This window comes from Thermobia domestica, chromosome 10, assembly GCF_964235325.1.
Source record: "Thermobia domestica chromosome 10, izTheDome1.hap1.1, whole genome shotgun sequence".
Classification (NCBI taxonomy): domain Eukaryota; kingdom Metazoa; phylum Arthropoda; class Insecta; order Zygentoma; family Lepismatidae; genus Thermobia; species Thermobia domestica.
Genome location: NC_137463.1, coordinates 230,209,047 through 230,231,978, shown reverse-complemented (window position 1 = coordinate 230,231,978; position 22,932 = coordinate 230,209,047). Strand labels below are relative to the sequence as shown.

Sequence of the window (22,932 nt, the reverse complement as noted above, 5' to 3'; positions counted from 1 at the left end):
GAATTTTGCCTTTCATATATATATATATATATATATATATATATATATATATGTATGTATGTATGTAATTTTACTTTTAAATATTTTTAACATTATGATCAATTTTGCTTCAACGAAATCAAAAATTAGTTTAGAAAAACGAACAAAATTAAAGGTCTAGAAAAAATATCTTACTTCACTTCTACTGACACTTCTACGGATAATCAGTTTGCTATCGGTAATGTATTATTTGTGCCTCTAAACGGAAGCTCTGTAAACTAAAGGTCATTAAAAGCTAGAGTTGATCCCCGGTAGAAGGTAAAAGATAACAGCAATCAAATTGGGAATATAGAGATAAATGTGTATTTTCCCAGCTCGTCAACACCTGCACTGATTCAAATAAGCAAAAGGAAAAAGACATATATATATATATATATATATATATATATATATATATATATATATATATATATATATATATATATATATATCTGAACTGATTCGAGCTAATAGTACTTATTTTAGGACAAATTGCTTGCAGCACAAAAGTCGCTAGATTTGTAAGTCGCCAAATCGTCATTTCAAAATCACCAAAAAAGTCGCTAATCGGAAAAATTAATTTTTGTTGCTATCCTGGATGGCGAATCCCCTAGATTTAGCGACTTTTCCCCCAAATTGGCAACACTGAAAGCAACTACCACTGAGCCACCGTGCCCTTGAGGGCTTGATTTAACCTCAGATATTTAATCGAAATATAATCCTGTATAATCACTACATCATAGTGTAAATCAAACTCGTTAATTTAAATTGCGAGAGAGAATAATATAATTCAAGCATTAGATGATAGTTTTACATCAATTATGCGGTATGGAAGATGTGGGTAATACTAAAATATAATTCCATATTTTTATGTTGAAAATTAAAAGAAAATAATTGCAACAACCTTGAACTGTTATTACTTATAGCTGTAGAAATGGTTATGACGAAGTTTTCATAAATTTTCTTTCAGAACAGTTTGATCTCCGCACTGCCATTTCTCAGCCGCTATATATTTTCCGTGTCCTATGGATCTCTTGTTGACTGGATGGTAAAGACAAAAAAATTGAAACTGATCACTGCTAGGAAAATGTCTGTGGGCATATGTAAGTATCATTTATATATGTAATAGCGTAAATTATCCGCTTCGCTGGGTGAAAATTAGTGCTGTCGAATTGTTGTGACATTTGCGGTTTTCGGTTTTTGAAAAAAAAACGGTTTTCTGAAAACCGAAAACCGCAAATGCGGTATTCAAAACCGAAACCGCAAAAGCGGTTTTCTATACCGACATTTCGGTTTTATGAAATTTTCCTTTTTTCAAAAACGGGTTTTCGGTTTTTTCAAAAACCGATTTCGACAGCACTAGTGAAAATAAGAAAAATGAGTAATATGTTCCCTTAGTCAGTCACTTTTTACTATTATTGAAGCGCTCTCTGATATCGGTCATTTTCTATCAATTTTATACATATCATTTTTATGCATATCTCACCCTCCCCTCCCCAAGTTGCGGGGTTGAATTTGAATTTAAACGGCATCGGAACTGCGTATCATCTCAGCGACCCCGAAAACTATAGATTCGGCACTAATAGCACTAATACATATCCCTCCCTAAGTTGCGGGGCTAAATTTGGATTTAAACGGCGTTCGAAGTGATTCCGAAAACTATGGATTCGATACTAAAAAGTTCTCCATTGACTTCTGTCCTTGGCCAACTGGACCCAGTTTTTAATTTGTATTTCCATTTCTGCTGGATTCATATTGTCCTCCTATCTGATCCTAGGTCTTCTTAATGGGCTTTCTCGATTGAATTTCCAGTTAAAATTTTGAAAGTGTTCCTTTCTTCCATCCTGGTTTCATAACTGATTACCTGAGTCTTCTAGACTATTCTAGACTTAGGTAAACGGTATAAATTATATAGTTCCTTGTGATGAAATTTCCGCCATTCCCCATTTCCATCCATCTTGGGTCTGAACATACGTCTCAAGACCTTAATTTCAAATACTTTGCGTTCTTCCCTCAAAATACACTACCATGTTTCGGACCCACACAGCACAACAGGCACAAACCTATTTTCAGTTTCAAATTCTTCGACAGAATTCACGAAGACAAAACAGTTTGGATTGAATAATAACACGAACTGCTTGTATTTAGTCTATATGTATGTTCTTTGTGGATAAAGTTTCGGTCTATTAATGTTAGTTCCCATAACAATCAAATAAAATATTAATGTTAAATGAAGCTTTAGTGCTCGTGTGGTATAATAACTTTTTTTTTTTAAATTCCTGCAGCTCACATCGGCGTATCTATTGGATTAATACTCTTCACATTGAGTGGTTGCAACGTTGTGTTTGCTGTTGTTACTCTAATTCTTTCCTTTGGACTCAATGGAGCAATAGGCTCGGGACATTTCCAAAATTGCCTTGATATTGCACCAAATTTTGCAGGTATGTATTGCACTTTAATTGACGATATCAGTTACATACATATGTCCCATTATTCATGCATTAGTAGTCCATTTGTCTTTCACTTCTTTCTTTCTTAACTCTCCGCGGTCCTTTCCACTTTTTATTATTGTTCCATTTTCCTTTCCTAAATCTTGGGCCCCTTCCCAATCTATATCATGCCCCATTACTTTATACAATAGGAAACAAACTGGTAAAATTAAAAGTGCGCTTAAGTATAGGTTCAAGATTAAGTTCAGTACTATCTGAAATAGCAACGAATAGATAGGAACAGAAAGTAATAAAAGAAGATGGGAACAACCTAATAATGTATTTAGATACGTGGATGACTGTTTAGGAATATGGAAAGGAAAAGGAGACAACTAGAAAATTTCGTAAGAAGCATTGAAGATGAAGAGAAAGAGACAAACCTAAAAACAGAAGTGGAAAAGAACAATATGATAAATTACGTGGACAAGACAATAGAAAGAAAAGAAGAAAGACGGTATAACAGAGAATGTACGGCAGGAATTTACTGTCATAAAAGAAGTGATGTGGAGTATAGCAAAAAAAAAGAAAAGAAAAAGAAAAGAAAAAAGAAAAGAAAAAAGAAAAGAGAAGAAACTGCATAAGGAATATAGAGAAAATAGAAGAAAAAATAGTGAATTAAAAAGAAAGAAAGAAGACATGGAGAAGATTCACATATATTAGAGAAGAATGAGTACAACAAAAGAAAATAAAGAAAAACAGAATAGAAGAGGAAAGAAGGAAGTAAAGGAGAAAAGAGAAAGAGAAAGAGGAAGATAGAAAGTGGCATGGTATAAAGAGCATTGGAGAAAAGACAGAGATACTGAAGAGCTTATTAAGAAAGGGCGGTGTGAAGACATACAGAAAAAGAGGACGGAGAGTTCTGGAAGTGGTGAAGAAAATGAAAAATGAGCGGAAAGATATAAATGAAGAAGGTGAAGGAATAGTGTATGAAGTAAAGTATAAGAATTGTAATATGATTTACATTGGAGAAATAGGGGGAAAACTTAAGGAAAGAGTGAAACAACATAGAAACGACGTGAGGCTGAAAAGAAAGAATAACGCCATAACATGTTTAAAAGAAAAAACGGGAAATTATATAAATTGGTAAAGGGTCTAAGGTCTAGGAAAAAAGTGAAACTATAATAAGAAAATGGAACGAAGCGCAGAGAACTAAAAAAGAAAGAAACGAAAGATTAATGAACTGGACAAATGGACTACTAATACATAAATTATAGGACAGATTGTTAGAGCGAATTTAAGGGCAAAAATCACGAATGTGAGAAATTATTAAGAGAAGCAATAGAAATAAAATTATGTCATATAACATTGAATAGAGAAGAAACTTTAAAATTAAATGATATTGGAATAATTTATTAAAATAATAATAATGAAAGAGGAAAGTGAAAATAAGAATGATTAAGAAAACAGTTATAATTTTATAATATAACACTAAACTATAACAATACCTGAAAATTATAAAATGTAACAATTAGAATTATATCCTAATTGTACCTGAATTTTCAAACATATTACCCGGAATACGAATAGTGAAAAATAATGAGATCTCATTGCTGGGTTCACCACTACACGAAGAAGGAATCGAACACCATTTCGAGAAACACCTGAATGACCTCAAAAGAATATCATTCCGATTAGAAAGTTTACCAGCCCACATTGCTTTCTTTTTGCTCAAAAATTGCTTCGGCATTCCTAAACAAACCTACTTTCTCCGAACAGTTCCAACATGGGTCAATCCCTACAGACTTCTACAAATGGATCACATACTGAAGAAAGCGTTACAATCAACAATAAATTTCAATATCAACGAAACGCAATGACTCAAGCAAGCCTTTCCATCAGAGTTGGGGGTTTAGACATAAGAAAGACTTCAGATCTATGCCTTCCTGCCTTCATTTCCTCTTGCCATGGAGCGTTGCCACTCGTTTCCAAAATTATAAACTATCCAGTTGACGAAGTGGGAATAAGCCATTTGGCAGAGGCTTTGGAAATTTGGAAAGACACTTACGATGGAAAAACCCCGGTTTTAAAAGTGTCACAGAAACAATGGGACCAAATAATTCTAAATGAGGTAATCGAACACGAAATAGTCGCTGAAAACAACATTGAAAGTGCACGCATCAAAGCTTTAAGAGAGAAGGAATCAGGAGCATGGCTACAGTCAACACCATCTATAAACATAGGGACATTCTTGAATGACAACTTTTTCAAAATCTGCATAGGATTGCGCTTAGGCCTGAATATTTGCCATGAATTTATTTGCACCTGCAACAACAAGATGGACAAGAAAGGTCTTCATGCTTTGAGCTGCAACAAAAGTGGAGGAAGATTTGCACGTCATTGCGAATTAAACAACATAATCAAAAGAACTCTTGCAAGCATCGACTTTCCGAGTATATTAAAACCTCCAGGAATGTTCAGGAACGATGGTAAACGGCCAGACGGAATAACATTAATTCTGTGAAAAAAGTGTCTAAGATTAGTCTGGGATGTCACATGTGTGGATAAGTTTGCTCCATCTTATCTACAATCCACAAGTATAAAAGCAGGGAGTGCAGCGGAAGCGGCTTGTTCACACAAACACTCAAAATACTCTAAACTTAAAGAACACCATTTTATAGCCTTTGCTACCGAAACAACAGGTGTCTTCAGCAAAGAAGCAATGGATTTTTTGAAGGAAATAGGAGCAAGTCTGACAGCAAAAACAGGAGACCCTAGAAGCTATCAATTTTTACTGCAACGTATAAGCATAGCCATACAAAAAGGCAATGCTGCCAGTATTTTGAGTTCCTTCCCTTCTTTCCATAAGCTTGAAGAAATCGTTTACCTCAGATAGAACACTTTAACCTGGCATAAGGAGAACACGCGTCAAGCATGAATCCTTAAAATAAACCCACAAAACACTGATCCCTTCTATAGTCGACGAAGTGCATACCACGCAATATATCAATACCTCGTGAATTAGTAGGGAAAGACTGATGATTCTTTCTACCAATAGAAACCAAAGAACAAAGGAAAGGTGCCCGAATGGATGTTCTTTAAAACTGGAAAGCTTTACCAAACTTTTATGAACATCAAGAATTACAGTAATTCAAAAATGTATTTTTTCCAGTAGTTAGCTCTAAAAACTCACAGGTTTCGAAAGCCAAGTAATAGTGTAAGTCCTATTGCTATTATAACTATTTAAGGATAATTTATTTGTACCGCGCAAGAAGTGAATAAATTAGAATTATATAACAATAACAATCTAATGTTACGAAGATATCTGTTCCAGTTAATGTCTAAAATATATATAAATATATTAACGTCTGAAATACAGGAACGGATTCAGGGAGGCGATCGCCCCCCAGAAGAAAAAACTTTCTTATTTTATATATAAATAGAACCCATTCCAGAGTTTGGAGCTCTTAAAAGTAGCTCTAAGTAGCAGTATTACAACCCACCGCCCCTCCCCAGAAGTCCGTAGTGGATCCGACCCTGCTGATATATATATATATATATATATATATATATATATATATATATATATATATATATATATATATATATATAGCCAAATGAGTTTTGTCTATGTAGAGTGCCGTTTCAGAGCTCCTTTCGAGTTCCAGGATACTTTTAAATAACAGAAACTGGATTAATTAGTTCCTGGGTCGAATTTTCCTGAAAGCGAATTTTCATAAAGGGAAAGCGAAAGCAAAATATTGAACAAATAATATAAATATTTGAATAAAAATGTAAAGTAATAAAATTAAAACAGCTATATCATAAAATCCTGTATTTGCCTTCAGAAGGAATTATGATGCAGCAGTTGGACAGATTACTGCTTGGAAAGCGAACTACCGTCCATGATACTGTAACATCAAGTAACGTGCTTCTGAGAAAACGTACGCAAATACACATATGAACCACGGACGTGCGGATTTCAAAGCAGGGTTCCGGTTCCGGTTCCGGAATATATATATATATATATATATACATATTTTTAATTGTTAGTTCACACTCCAAGTTCTTTAAGTTCTGGGATATTTGGTTTCCAGACGCAATATTGTAATTCTTTTTGTTTTTCTCATGCATGTTTACTCTATATAATTTATTTTTGCTACATCAATTCCCTACTAACTTATTATTGTAACAAAATTAATGCATTTTTTCTTTTCAAAATAACAGAAAACCAGATCATAAAACGTTATTGATAGATTAATGGGCGTCCTTCATCACACATTTCTACTTATAAGTAGGTAGATTATAGATCAAAACTGTCTGCATTGAAGAAAGAAATTAATTAAACATACAAAACGTAATTATTTGCAATGATTAAGTAACCTTGAAATCTTGTTTTCTGAACTTCCCTTACCTGATAATCATTCTTTATTGGGACTAAACTAACGTGCTACTTAATACAGTATATGATTAATTCTTGAATCAAATTATAACATGTATAAACAACTTCAGTATTAATTTTGTGATTACGATTTTTTGACCATGATATGAGTTGATAATTGTCAAAATTATAAGTTGCAATAACGAAACTTGTAGTACACAGTATGATTGGAGCTAGTATAAATCAATTTAGAAAAAAGTATTTATTTAGTCGATAATTTTCTAAATTATCAAGTAGTGATTTCGTAGAATTTTTGAGTTGTGTGGTTAACAGTATTAGCAAAGATGAATGACTTTTGTGTCTACTTTATAAATAGCGATTTCTTTGTGTATCAAAGTTTTGTGTTAGCATAATCACGCAGAAAATATTCTTATAGATTTTTATTATTTTTGGCGTGAAATACTCATCGTTTGAGTCAGGTTATAATTCAATTCTAAACAGACAGAGAAAAAAATTATTATTATCATGTTTAATTTTATTATTATCAGTTTTATATTCTTCCGATATAAATAAACATCTGGTATGTGTCAGCTTATAAATATACAAATAAGAATTTATTATTAACTAATAGATTATATGTTCTTCGCACGGGGATAATACGTTTTAATTTGGACATAAAGAGCTGAATTTGGTTTTAAACGGCATCGGAAGTGTCACTGTTTGTCTCAGCGACCACAAAAACTATGGATTCGACACTAATATTGGTCATTTTCGATCATTTTAAAATATTTCCCTCCTCCACTTTCCTCAAGTTTTGGACTGAATTTGAATTTAAATGGCATCGGAAGTGTCACTGTTCATCTCAGTGACCCCAAAAACTATGCATTTGACACAAATATTTAAGTTGAATCGTTAAAGTGAAATTATAAAAACCATCCCAGGCCCAAACCAAATCTATGTTGAAAATTTAATCGAGATCGGTTTGGTGGTTCAAGAATTATGAAGTCGCAAACAGAGTGACGTTCATTTATATACATTATGTAATCAAAAGTATCAGGAAACCCCCCAAAACATACGTTTTTCATATTAGGTGCATTGTGCTACCACCTACTGCCAGGTACTCATTATCAGCGACCTCAGTAGTCATTAGACATCGTGAGAAAGCAGAATGGGGCGCTCCACGGAACTTACGGACTTTGAACGTGGTCAGGTGATTCGGTGTCACTTATGTCAGAAGTCTGTACGCGAGATTTCCACACTCCTAAACATCCGTAGGTCCACTGTGTCTGATGTGATAGTGACGTGGAAAAGTGAAGGGACACGTACAGTACAAAATCCTACAGGCGGACCTCGTCTGTTGACTGACAGGGACCGCTGACAGTTGAAGAGGGTCATAAAGTGTAATAGGCAGACATCTATCCAAACCATCACACAGGAATTTAAAATTGCATCAGGATCCACTCCAAGTACTATGTCACTTAGGCGTGAGGTGAGAAACCTTGGATTTCATGGTCGAGCGGCTGCTCATAAGCCACAAATCACGCAGGCAAATGCTAAAGGACGCCTCGTTTGGTGTAAGGAGCGTAGACATTGGACGATTGAACACTGGAAAAACTTTGTGTGGAGTGACGAATCACGTTACACAATGTGGCGATCCGATGGCAGGGTGTGGGTATGGCAAATGCCCGGTGAACGTCATCTGTCAGCGTGTGTAGTGCCAACAGTCAAATTCGGAGGTGGTGGTGTTATGGTGTGGTCGTGGTTTTCTTGGAGGGGGCTTGCACCCCTTGTCGTTTTGCGTGACACTCTCACAGCGCAGACCTACATTGATGTTTTAAGCACCTCCTTGCTTCCCAGTGTTGAAGAGCAATTCGGGGATGTCGATTGCATCTTTCAACACGATCGAGCACCTGTTCATACTGCACGGCCTGTGGCGGAGTGGTTACACGACCATAACATCCCTGTAATGGGCTGGCCTGCACAGAGCCCTGACTTGAATCCTATAGAACACCTTTGGGATGTTTTGGAATGCCGACTTCGTGCCAGGCTTCACCGACCTACATCGACACCTCTCCTTAGTTCAGCACTACGTGAAGAATTGGCTGCCATTCCCCAAGAAACCTTCCAGCACCTGGTTGAAAATATGCCTGCGAGAGTGGAAGCTGTCATCAAGGCTAAGGGTGGGCCAACACCATGTTGAATTCCAGCAGTACCGATGGAGGGCGCCACGAACTTGTAAGTCATTTTCAGCCAGGTGGCCGGATACTTTTGATCACATAGTGTATATTCCACATGGTTGGTACAACGGAAGGAAGAGAAGTTTTTCAGTCTCTTAGTGCAGTGAATCATCACTATGAAACAATTCTTTTATGGTGGCGATGTGTTTTTGTATTGTAATATATTATGGATTGATATAGTTCTACCATAACTAAATTTTAAAAATTAAAATCCTAGAGAAAGTTTTAAAAATTCATCGTATATACATATTTTACCCTTTGTCATTTTTTTTAAAAAGATGGGTAAGGAGTAAGATTGGTGTTCGAAATATCTGTCAAAAATCACTATCTCAGAATTTCTTCAAGTTAAGAAAGTGAAACTTGGTATATAAACTTCTCATTAAAAAAAGAGACATTTGTGCCCCATTTACGAAACTTTCCATTCTTAGGACAGAAAATTCTTAGGAAACTTTCCATTCTTAGACCATTGTGTTTATTTCTTTACGATTCAAATCTATGTTGTCTGCGTCATCACGACAGGAAAATGGCTGAACAGTTTCAAATGAATTTTCTGTGCATATTTGCACTTGGGGTGACCCAGACAATTATCATGTTACTTTTATTAAAATGCATGTACTAAAGGGTATGGACGAGGGTTTAAAATGCATGTCAAAAATGAAGTACTTCATGAGACTTTCATGTTAGGTAAATGAAACTTGGTAGGCCTATATAAACTCCAACTTGGTACATAAACTCTCTCTCTCTCTGTATATATATATATATATATATATATATATATATATATATATCAGTGGCATGTGGTGCAGTTTTTGATCCGGGAACAGGTCATGAATAGTAATACACTCTTCGACATTGTAATATACAAGGTAATACAGGATGTCCGAAAAAAGAGATTTATCCTTTTCAAAAAGTTATCTTCGGATCCCCTAATATGATATTAGAATAATTTATATACCAAAAGGATGGTAATATATCAAACACGTTTCACCTACCTTACAAATATTCAATATGGCGCTCTTCGTGATGCGACAGATATCTACTCGATAGTTCATTTCCTCCTATATTCAAATAAATATGTTTCTTGTAACAGCAAAGGCTTCTGTGATCCGCTCTCACAGCTCTGTCATTTTTCGAGCCAATGGGACAAAGAAGCGGTATTTGACAAAGCCTCATAAGAAGAAGTCTCACGGTGACATGTCTGGAGACCTCGGGGACCATCTCAATAACGTTTCATCATCAGAACCGGTGCGACCTATCCAACGCTGTGGGAGATGTTCATTCGGAGATGCTCTCTCACGTCTTTATGGAAGTGATTTGGAGCTCCATCCGGTGGGCATATCTGGAAATTCTGTTGGGAGCGTGTCTGGGAATTATATCCTCTGGCGAATTCCTTGCGTAGTCATTGCATATTATTGATATATGCATTTTTGGATGGTGTATGTGTGACTTCCTTTACGTAAATATGTACCGCCACTCCACAGTTCCTCGTGTTCGAAATAACGCATGTTGCAACGTATTTTTCCATACTGTGGATGGCTGTAGGTCTGAAACTATGTACTTTCCCCTACAGGTACATATGATTTCTTTGTTTCTTGTTTTAATGTGAGAAATCATCTCTTACAGTTTGTTAGTACAGTTCATTAATTCCCTATATATGAGATTTGGGTCAACATTTCAATTTATAATCCAAACTATGTGTGGACCCTACTTCTATTCGAATAAAACTCAGTTTCTCCGCACTGGAGGTAAAAATGCTGTCCACTTAACCAAGAAGGACAGAACATATTGTGACAAAAATATGTTATCAGAATCTTTGAACCTGGGTGAAATTACATTTTTTCTCCATGTAGTCAGGGCCGCCCACAGGGGGGATGTATGGCGCAAGCTGCGCCATTGAGAAACATTTTGGGGGGGATTTTACTCTACTTTCGAACTAGCAATTTTACTGTCGGAATAGCATTAAAACACGATTTTGAGAAGCTAATTTTCAAAAATTTTCCGGGGTGAGCCCCTGTACCCTCTGCTTCGATACTCGGTGAATGAAGTACCGCGCAAGTAGCCGTATGAAAGGAAAGGTTGGTTCGTTTTAAGAGAGAAGGGCCGCCCACAGGAGGGATGAATGGCGCAAGTTGTGCCATCGAGAAAAAAATTGGGGGGAATAAAAAAATTGGGGAAGAATTTTACTCTAATGTCGAATAAGTAATTTTCTGTCGTCAGAATAACATTGGAACACGATGTGATTTTTTTTTTTAATCTCAAGAATGAATCCCCCTACCCCCTGCTTAGAAACTCTATGAATCAAGTACCCTGCAAGTTGCTATATGAAAGGATGGGCTGGTCGGTTTATCGCTTTGTGTAGGTAATTTACCCATTTTCTGCTGGAAGCATTTATTTATTTCTTATTTATACCATGTACGACACTTAATAAGTAATGCTGTTCAATTGCTACATGATGTATAATAAATGAATTAATGATAATATTTTATATAGTTTTCTGTTGTGCGATTACATTTTCCAGGGCCTGCGGTAAACTGAAAACCAGCTCAAAAGTGGCATCACTTTGGGGGGGAGTGCGTCATCAGCTTTGGGGGGATGGGCACCCCTGCATGTAGTTATATATATATAATGGAATAAGGCTTCATTAACCGTCAGTTATTGAATTCTCAACATTTTCAATTTACTAATTAACATTTGCTGTCGTACCTCAATCACCCAAGGATATGTAAATCACCTTGTGTATCAATTTTTATCAGGCACGTAGCCAGGATTTCATAGTAGGGGAAGGGTTCGTGAGGAAATACTATGGCTATCACACCAGGATCGATCATTCTAAACTATTTTATTGGCAACATATATTGATTCGTTTAGTTAGGATTTCGTAATGGGGGGGGGGGGGGAGTCGTGACATGAAATACTGTGGTTACACACCAGGAGCTCGATCAATCTAAACTACCTAGGTATTTTGCTGGCAACATGCCCATATTGGCTTATTAGGACAATAAAATGAGGATATGTTAGTAAGTATTTTAATAACAAACTATGAAGAAATCTCGAGTAAAAGAATATAAAAAGAAGTATTGAAAAATATATAGTCTTTTGTAATCATTCGAACTCGGTTCTTCTTGTTTTCTTATTTTTCTTATCTTCGTTTAATTCCATCAAGGATAGCAACGAGATCTTTTTCGGCAGTAAAGACAGTAAAAATTGATTAGTGTTGCCGCGAAATTGAAAATTTCATTAACAAGTGTAACTGGAATATAAGTTGCCAAGCTCATATCATTGGTGACATGGGCATTTCTTAAGTTCTGCCTGAGAGTCTATCTAATCGAACCGATTTATCGTAATTTGTAGTCCATAGCATTAGCATGGAGCCAGATGGAATTCGGAATTGCTCTGTTACAACAATATCCATTTTTAACTTGACTTCCGTTTCCTCCACAGAACGGTCGTCATAAGAAAGAGTCCAAACACTTGCTGTAACTTCTTATTTTTAACGCTGCTTTCTCGTTACTTTTTGTTTCATCCTTCCTTTTTATCATTTATGGTTTCGAAGGGGACCCCTCGGATCCACCCCTTGACTATGTGCCTGATTTTATACGCATAGCAGCATATGTGTTAAAATTACTGATATTGTATGTAGCATATATATACCTCTCCCGCCTCAAAATAAAAATAGTATAACATGAAAATCAACTTTTAAAAAACGGGGATTATGATGTCTTAGTAATAAAAGGTTACCTGCTACACAAAGAACTTCTAATTTGATTCCAGACCACGGAAGTATATTGCGTAAATGCAGAGGTTTTAAAAATATTTGTCACGTTTCTTTAAATTCACCGTTCCTCCATCATTATTTGCTATCTGTTACGTGTAATTAAAAAGCATAAGTGTATGGTATTATATTAACGAATTCATTTCATTGTGCTTATAAAATTTATTTACAGGAACTCTGTTTGGATTTACAAATGGCATAAGTTCAATTACAGGGATTATTTTTTCTGCTTTAGCAGGTGCTATCTTAGAAAACGACGTAAGTATTTTAGGCTAATTATATCATAAATCAATTGCCTTCATAATAAAATATAATAAAAGTAGTTATATATATATATATATATATATATATATATATATATATATATATATATATATATATATATATATATATATATATATATATATATATATATATAATATTAATTTTATGTCCTTCATCGATTTTTTCTGAAAACCAATGAGGATATATATATCGTACAAGTTAAAACCAACTTATCTGATTTAGACCAAACTTGGCAGGGTGGTAGATTTTGAGCTGCTATACGAGTGTATGAAATATTATAATGTACAGGTTTCTACTTCCTGAGATTTAGGCCATTAAATATGGGTTGCAGACCCAAGTTTAGTGAAAGTTTCGCAATAAATAAATAAGTAAATAAATAAAAAAAATATTTTCTTCATAGCACAAAAACAATTTAAGTGACAAGTTCTTTGTAATTTATTGCTCGGCACCTTCCCAAGAACTGTGAACAAACAGCTTTAAAGCTTTCTCACACAGTTTTCTCATCACCTTCTAATATTTCATCGAATTGTTGACCTTTAAATAGTGGTTGAATCTGTGAGCCTGTGAAAATGCCCTCCTTAAAGTTCACATCACTTAATCGAGGGAATTTTACTCTCAAGTTCTCATAACTCTCCCCCTTGTGGTCCATACACCTAACAAAACATTTCGTAACGCCTAATTTAATATGTAGTGGGAAAAGTAAAATTTGTTTAGGATCTACAAAGGTTCATCTTGAATGCACATAAAAAGAAATTGAGGTGTTGGCATCAAATATTTTCATTCGAAGTTTAACACATTGCTGTAATACAATCGTTCACTCTGTTAAAGATCGATCTTTAAGATAGAGGAAACCAAAGTGGCTTTACAAAAGAGGAATGTTAATTGATGTGTGCAATTGAAATTGTGTGTAATGTAGCCATCACTACCCAGTTCTTGTAGACGTTCCTAATTCTAATTCTCAATCTATTTTTTACTCCAGTTTGTAAAATGCTATTTTCCTTGTGTAACACCTCATATGATACGGCTTTGAACGACGTGGACTTTGCTCTAACACGAATTGTATTATTACGCATACAGTATTTACGAATTGGGAATAGATTTGCAAATTCATTTATAAATGGAAATTCAAATGGAGCATATAACTCTGTTAAGGGCATTGAAATAAATAAATAAGAGAAGTAAATAGTAGTGTAGATATGTAGATGAAAATTCCATATAGATTGTGTCGAGTATTGATTTGTGATATGATTATATTAACTAGAGTGGGGCTAAATGAATAATTTCAACTTCGTATGCAAAATTGTCGGAAGAACATTATCCCTATTTTCACTTTAGATATGGAGCAATATTCTAATGGTAAAATTCTTCTTTTCCTTGTTGTTGGATCGAAAATTGTTTATGTTGCACAATTATTCGATTTATATTCTCGAACGACAAGTAATTGAAATTGAGTAGTGCTATTTGTATGATTTGATTTGATTTGATTTATTTACTCCATGAAACCATAATTGTATAAATATACGCCACTCGCATATGAGAATTACATGGAAGTTTAACTCAAAAACATAATTTTCTGTGTAATGTTAGTAAATGATGCTAACTACATTAATAAGTTTTAGAAATAAAATAATATATAAATAACAATGAATATTGTATTGAACTAAGTTGTAAAACCTATTGTACTTTTTCAAGTTAGGCCTATTTGCAGAGTCTACAGAAAAAAAAGTGCACCTACTCAATATTCAAAGTACCAAGTATTGCACGCTTGACATCTAATACATTCCCTTTTGTCTTCGAGTATACAGCTTTTTAACTACTGTACATTTTACGCATGTTCCTCTTCTTCAGAGCTAGCAACAATTACAATAGACCTGTCATTGCTGCTGGAATCCGAATCAGAATCCAAGTACTTCCTATTACCTCATGGCATAGTTCTCCAGAGCACTCACACAGAACGGCACCAGTAAAGAGTGTTGTAGAAAAAACACAGTATTTTGTCCTAAAATAAATTACTTCTCTCGGATATCTCAAATTGTATGTAAACTTTAGCAAACACAACATAAATTTTGTAAACTCCACATTCACTGTGTCTTTACAAAATTATTTTACTTCACTTCACTTCACTAACACTTCAATCACTCTTGGTGAATTTTCTGCAGTTACAAAGCCAAATAACTTCATGCACTGCATACGTTAAACGTCAACTAATGATAGTCATTAACAAGGGGCATTTCGTCGCTAATTGCATCACAGCGCAAAACCTTAGAATTATTACTCTACCTTTAGAAAGTCGAGACTCGGTGGCTCCTGGGTTCATAAGAACTAAAATTTACACATACATACACACACACACACACACAAACTAATATAAATGATAGAACAGAATGTGAAAATTTAAGTAACTACATTTTGTAATATTTGCCTCTTAGAAAAATCCTAAGCTTAAATTGGGGCAGCGGTGGCTCAGTGGTAGAGCGTTCACCTCTCGTGCAAGGTGTTCCGGGTTGAATCCCAGCTCCCGCCAAGTGAACTTTGTGGTGGCCAAACATCGTGTGCGTGGGTTTCCTCGGGGTACTCCTGTTGCCTCATACTTTCTTCATTCTACCATTTCATTCATTTCTCATCATCACCGTCTCCTTTAGCCTAGCCGGCATAATCGTGAGACGTAAAACTCAAAGATTTCTTTTAATTTTTCCTAAACTTAAATTGTTGAAATTTTACAGTCTTTATCTTTTTCAAACTTAACAACGTAAATCAATTTAATACGTACTTTACAAAAAATTACAATTCATTCTATTCTATTTTATTTTTTATATTAGAAAATCCCATAGGTCAATATGAAATTTAAAATTGTTAAATATTTATGTTATTTATACTTACTATTATGCTAAAATTTTAAATTATTATAATTTTATGCTTATCTTTCTAGTGCTTGCAAAAAACTAAATTTAAATTAATATATCTTGTGTCAGTTTTAGTACTTACAAAATATTAAAATGTAAAATTATACAACGTTTACCTTCAATCTTACAACATGCTGGAATTTATATTTTTAATGATTTACAACGTTCATCGTCTTATTCGTTCCAAAAGAACGAATCCTTCAGTAGAACTAATGGATTGAATCTCTGAAAGGAACGGGATTTATTTGGCAGAATCAAATGACGTGTTTCCTCAGAGGAATAAAAAGACTGATTCATTCATAGTTAATACACTGAATCAGTAGATTCGGTTGATGGAACCAGAAGCCGGAATCAACAACAGGCGAGTGGACCTAGTTGATGGATTGATATGGATGGAATTGGACAAAAGCAATATTTCAGATCAGAGGGACATTACACGCCAGAGAATAAAATAACAAATGTAAAAACATATTTTTTTTTTAGTTTTACGTCCCACTGTTATGCCGGCTAGGCTAAAGGAGACGGTGATGATGCGTAATGAATGAAAATGGTGGAATGAAGAAAGTGGGAGGAAACGGAAGAACCCCGAGGAAACCCACGCACACGGTGTTTGTCCACCACAAAGTTCACTTGTCGGGGACTCCGATCGAACCCAGAACCCCTTGCACCAGAGGTGAACGCTCTACCACTGAGCCTTCGCGGCCCCAAACGTAAAAAACTATCAGACCTTTCTCCTTCGCTTTTGTGTTTTCGTTCTTTGGATGTGAAAAGAGCTAGAAATCAGGAAGAATGTCGAAATATAGCATTCCTCCTTGTACGCTTCTACTTATTTCCCAGTACGCACCTACTTATTTACTTCTTCCCCACCCAAGAAACAACTATGTAACAACTTTTCAGATTATAAAAGTAGTTTGACTAGTTTGCTGATTGGAGGACCACATGTGAAGTCGGAATTATTTAATTCACTGGAACTAAACGATTTGACCCAGAGGAAACATCAAATCCTTGTTTGAATGAATCAAATTAAAGAACCAAGGAAGTCGGAATCATTTAACTTGCCGGAACGAGAAATTCGATCCGGAAGAACAACTCCTTATTTGGAATTGATTCCAGAGAAAGAACCAAACCGTCCATCACTAACTTTTACAAAATTTTAGTAAAATCTCCAAATGTTCTAAAACCCTCCCAAAGAAACGGAGTATCCGATTGTGCTAAAAACTTTAAAAATCAAAATTTGTTTGCCAAACATGAACAAAATCTAAGAAATTTACAAAATGTGTAGTTTTAATATACAATAAAAGGGTAATAAAAATCTTTGGGAATAAAAAAAAATTCTGGGAATGCGCTATTTCCAGCAACTCGACATATGCAATATTTTTATCATTCGACTCGTCTTGTCGAAAAAAGAAAAAAAGCGGTCGGTGCCTAATTATTCACTTCCGGTGCAGGATATATACTTTACTTTTTGGAGGTGGAGCATTTCCAGGGATTGCACCCATATGTAACATATGTAAGTCAACTCGACTTGACTCCATTTGGCACCGTATGCAGAAAGTAGGTCGCTTTCTTTCGTCAAAACAAGTGGATTGATCGTATATAGGTTGCAAGTGTGCAATTGCTGAAAATATCCCACCCTCGGAAACTGTATATATTATTCACAAATCTTACTTTGCCTCTGTGTTTGGCTGTTAGTGAAAAGTACATATTCATGTAATATTTATAGGCACATGGGACAAAAAAAGAATTTAAATCATCCCACGCTGGAACTTACAGTACTCCGTTTCTATTGTTATAGGTGGGGTTTCACTGATAAAATGTGACTAAATTACCCTTCTTCGGTAAACCATAACCTTTGTAGTTAATTAATGATTGTTCAAGTTGGTTGTATGCAGGGCCGTAACTTGGGGGGGGGCAGAAGGGGCAACTGCCCCTTAGGGAAGCTCCCCGCCGTTCGAGAGGGGCCCACTTTAAGACAAAATTTTCTAACCTCATATACGATACGAACATGAAATTATAAATGAAGCACCAAAGAGGTTCACTACATTACATAAACAAAAGAGCACACAAAAGGTAAATAAAACGAAAATGAGTCGTGGACCCATTTCAGTAAAAAAAAAAAAAAAAAAAAAGTCTACTGTTAGGGGACCTAGAAATAATATTTATTCGTATAACTTTGAGATTTGTCAATATTGTCCCCTTAATTAATTTGTCATGTATGGAACGGGTCCAAGGGACGCAAGTAACGGCCCGCATACCTGCCGTGCGATAGGGCCCACAGGCTCCGGGTGTCCATAAAAAGTAAGAGAAAAATGAAAAGAGGGGACCCAAGAATTAAAAAAACAACTTTTTCTAGGGGTCCAAATACGCGTATTAATGCTTACCCCCAGAAAAAAACTTTAAGTTACGGCGCTGGTTGTATGGAAACATCAGAAATAGGGATGCATGCGAGACGAGACGAGACGAGAGATGGAAATGTCTCGTCTCGTCTCGCAGCCTCAAATGTTGGTCTCGTCTCGCAAATGTAAAGTCTCGTCTTGCGTTTCGCGCAAGACTTCCTCGCATGGTCTCGTAGTCTCGCATATATTCTGGGTCAAAATTTTGCAATGTGTTATTCTATAGCTCTTAATGAATGATGATGTGATATTCTGTCCGAAGGCAGGTATTTGACCTAAAAGTCCCTTGGCAAGGGGAATCCATGGTGGTTTGCCATTGATTTCCATGGGATGAATGTTCATAACATCCTAAGGAGACGGAACCTAGAGTTCAACATGGTATCCGAACTTTTGTCCCCTCCCCTCCAAATTAAAAGAAAAGCTGTGCTGGAATTTGATTGCTGGACCATTAATTTTCGTCAAATTAATAGCATAATTTACAGCAAAACCAGCATAAATTGTTGCTGGATCCAACATTGTTTTCCAGCTTAGAGGTTTCCAGCAATATTTTCCAGTATGTCATGTGGGCACATTTTTACCCCGAAAAAAAAAAGTCGCCAATGTAATTAGGATATAAAGAATATAACGTGTCCGTACCGGTATGTTTTTCTGAACTCATTGAACCAAACCTGGATACTTTTACTATATCTATATGTAAATTTCTTCGTCTTTATTTAACCGGATTTCAACCTTGTATTAGCCTGCTTCTAGTCCGAGGAATGCTCTAACGTCACAATATCCAAAATTGACTCGGATTGTTCCCTTAGAAAAGGTTTGAACTTCCTTTTCAGAAAATTTAAACTCTCTAGCATTAAATTTGTGGAAGCAGCAGAGAAAATATAAAAATACGTTACTTGTGTAGTGAACAGTGCTGTCATCTATTGTCGGCTATCTCCCTTTACACCAACCACCAAGGAATAATATTACTTGTGTCAACGGACTTGTGGATAACGCAATATGCAATATGTTAACAATTGCGAGAATCAAAATATCCAGCAAACTATACTTGATACGAAAAAAGTTTTCTGGATCAATTTCCAGATCATACAGTAGTTGAACTAACTGCAGTGTTGCCAGAATATCAAAACCTGAAAAGTTTTGGTTAACCCGACAGCACTGGTGTCAAGCCACACAGACACAGACCACATGTCTTTTGATCCTGAGCTAAGTAAAATGATGACCTTACAAGAACGCGGTTTCGTGTAACTTCCTACTTCAACACCTCAGTTGTAGACCGCATTTTATTGCTTGCTGAGAGGCATTCTATCCGGAGAAAAGGAAATGTTGGGTCTGACAAACTAGACGCCAGAGCTCGTGTTAGTCAAATGAAAGGTTATTAATTTTTTAAACAAAGTAAATGTACTTGAGCCGTTAATGGTGAAGAATAATAGTGACATTTGTATTTTTGCGGTTTACTGCTCAGGCCTATAATGCTTTTCTCTTGGTCAAGTTATACGTTCTATTTTTATTATCATGTTGTTTACATTTACATATTACAATGGTTACGAGAATGTAAACAAATTGGAATGCTTCTAACAGAAAGCTTAGACAATGATAGTGGTAATTATATCTCGGATTTCGATCAATCTGACTCAGGACATAAGGATTTTTTTAAAGAATAAGCAACAAAAACTATACTTTAGGTGTCGTAAAAACTGCCTTTTCTTACTTATGATGAATTTTTATCCTCGACTTACCCAATTAAATTACATCGACTTACTAATTAAATTCCCCGCCATCCCCCAACATTAATCGCTAGTAGTAATGTGAAAAAGACAGAAACAACAGAAATATCACATCTCGCAGCAATAGGGAGTCTTATTCGCTTTTCAGACCAAAAACAGAAGTTCATGTATTAGTGCGCGCCCGCGTGTACTGTATGTGTTTGTGTCGCAAAATAAAGTCCTAAATCGATGCTGTAATAAATTTCAAATTTCCAATTTCCAAAGCTTTACTTTTTTAGGCTAATGATGTTTAGAAACTAAAGAAGGCTTTAATTCTGAAAATCAACCTTTAATAATAAATCTCATAAAATGTCTATTGCCCCAATCACTTTTTTGTTCCTGGAGGCATTAACGCTCAACTTAGAAAACTCAATAAATGTAAAATCACTAAATATACAATTAAATGTAATTCATAAATGTTGCGAGACGAGACTTAACCGAGTCTCGTGTCGCGTCTCGTATAAAATTTTCACTCTCGTCTCGTGTCTCGTCTCGCAAATCCGAGACGAGACGCAAGGCGAGACGAGACTTCCTCGCGTCTCGTGTGCATCCCTAATCAAAAAAGATGGATCGAAACAAAGAGTGTCAGAATTTAAATAAATAAATAAAAGACATTGTGTTTTGGCAAACCCATGATCACATCGTAAATGATGTCCAATATGTAACCCGTTGCGCCCACTGGGTTCAATTATTTTACCATGGATTATGGCACTTTCAAGAAAAAAAAATTGTTGCACCGTCGTTGAGGCTGGTTCAACTACCTTTTCAATCCAGACCATATTTGAACTAACAGTGGTTCAGAATCAGTGATCGCAAGTTACAAAATGTCTCATGAGGCTACTCGCAGTAAAATTTATGCACATAATCAAAACAATATATTATAAATACTATTCAACATACAATCGGTTGTTACAGCATTCATGAGAAACTCTCTTCGCTCTTTATTCTATGTTTCAAACTTGCAAAAGTCATGGCACCTATGGAAGTTTACACGACATTCCTAACTTTTGTATTTTATGAATTAATACCAACATACTGTATGTCAGTTTAGCTAATTATGAAAACTAACTGATAAGAATACTTTTATCCGCAGTTAGTTGGTTCTTTGTCATTTCACATTTTCAATGGAGCAAATGTGGTTCGAAAGTTTTGTAAATTAAATGAGAATGAAATCTTAAAGTTTTACGTCCCGCGCTTATGCCTGCTAGGCTAAAGTAGACTGTGATGATGAGAAATGAATGAAATGGTGGGATGAAGAAAGTGGGAGGAAACGGGAGAATCCCGTGAAAACCCACTCACACTGTGTTTCGATGCACGAATTATTCTCTAATTATGGATTGAATTTGTTTTTTGGACAAAGCTGGAATATTCATATCCAATTTGATTGAGTTATTGTGAATATTGTTGCTTCCTACAAAATACATTGTAAAGAGAGCGGATATGTCGTGACATCTATTGACGATTAGCATTCCTTTAATTATAATATTTATAATAATTATTTATGCCCGATGTGCTTACAAATGATTTACGGAAGTTGTAGGTGCATATAGTAGATATTTAGATCAGAAAAAAATAGATTCCCATATTTTTTTCCTAATTTTCTTCTCTTTCTAGCCTAGTATTTCCGGATGGCGAATTTTATTTTACACAACAACTGGCATGTATGCTGCCGGAAGCATGGCTTATCTGTTCTTCGCTACCGCAACAATACAACCATGGAACTATGTCCAAGAAAAAGACGAATCGACAGTTATGTTGAAGCAGACGGAGTAATTTTGGTGCTCTGTGTGACTGATTAAGGGTGTAAGAACATTTGTTTCATCCAGTGATGCCAACCTGTAAGGAAATTCCATATTGTGTTTTTTTTTGACAATGACTTCACGAAACGGGATAAAGGGAATTTTCATAAAAAATGACGGGATTTTCCATATATCTATTCCATTGATGCCAACAGAATTGTCTATGGGCGAGTAGAAAACGAGCCTTTAATAAGCGTAGAGTTCATGCTGTCAAATATTGCTACTATAAAATGCATGTTAATGCTAAAGGATTGATGTTGGACTTTGTGAATCCCAAAAAATAAGCGCCAAGGAACATTAATTTTAGTCTGGTATTTAAAAAGAAAGAAAAAAATGAAAGAAAGAACAGAATTAACGGAAGAGGATAAAACGAGAAACGACCAACTTCCAAGTCGTTTCATAGGAAATGACTGAGCAATGAAGTTTATCTAGTTTTATTACGTACAGCGAAAGATCATGGTACAAAAGCGTGATGAAAATACTAAACTTGCAATAAAATATACTTATATGCATCTGCATTTTGAATTGTCTCTGTCAATCAAGGAAAATACGTGTTCATAATAGAGATCTGCATGGACCGGGCTCGGCCCGAGGTCCAAAGCCCGGCCCGGCCCGCGAGCCGGGCTTGGACGGGCCGACACTGATTTCTCTTTAGGTCGGGCCGGGCTGGGGCCAATTAATTGAATTTTTTATAATTATTGACTTTTGTTAAACGATAATTAGAATAAAGGCAAACATCGAAGAAGTGTGCCCGTGAAAAATATTACAAAATGAAGTTTTAAAATTTATCGGGCCCGGGCCGGGCTTGGCCAAGAATTTTAAAAAACTTATGGGGCCGGACCGGGCTCGGTCCAAAAATCTCCAAAATTTTTCGAGCCCGGGCTGAGCCGGGCCTAGGTATATTCGGGCTGGATTGGGCTCGGGCCGAAACATTCGGCCCGTGCAGGTCTCTAGT

At 35.7% G+C, this 22,932-nt stretch overlaps 1 protein-coding gene across 2 annotated transcripts in view; it reads left to right on the top strand.

The window, feature by feature from the left end:
* LOC145663050 (putative inorganic phosphate cotransporter) overlaps window positions 1-21,974 on the top strand; it is a 59,588-nt gene extending 37,614 nt beyond the window's left edge. The window contains exons 9-12 of one of the 2 annotated variants that reach the window (XM_081729210.1): window positions 989-1,121; window positions 2,304-2,459; window positions 13,007-13,092; window positions 21,793-21,974. In XM_081729210.1, coding sequence (XP_081585336.1) covers window positions 989-1,121; window positions 2,304-2,459; window positions 13,007-13,092; window positions 21,793-21,951 — 534 coding nt within the window. In that variant the 3' untranslated portion in view covers window positions 21,952-21,974. The remainder of the gene's footprint in view (window positions 1-988; window positions 1,122-2,303; window positions 2,460-13,006; window positions 13,093-21,792) is intronic. The other variant, XM_081729211.1, reaches the window with a different exon arrangement.
* Window positions 21,975-22,932: the final 958 nt, after the last annotated feature.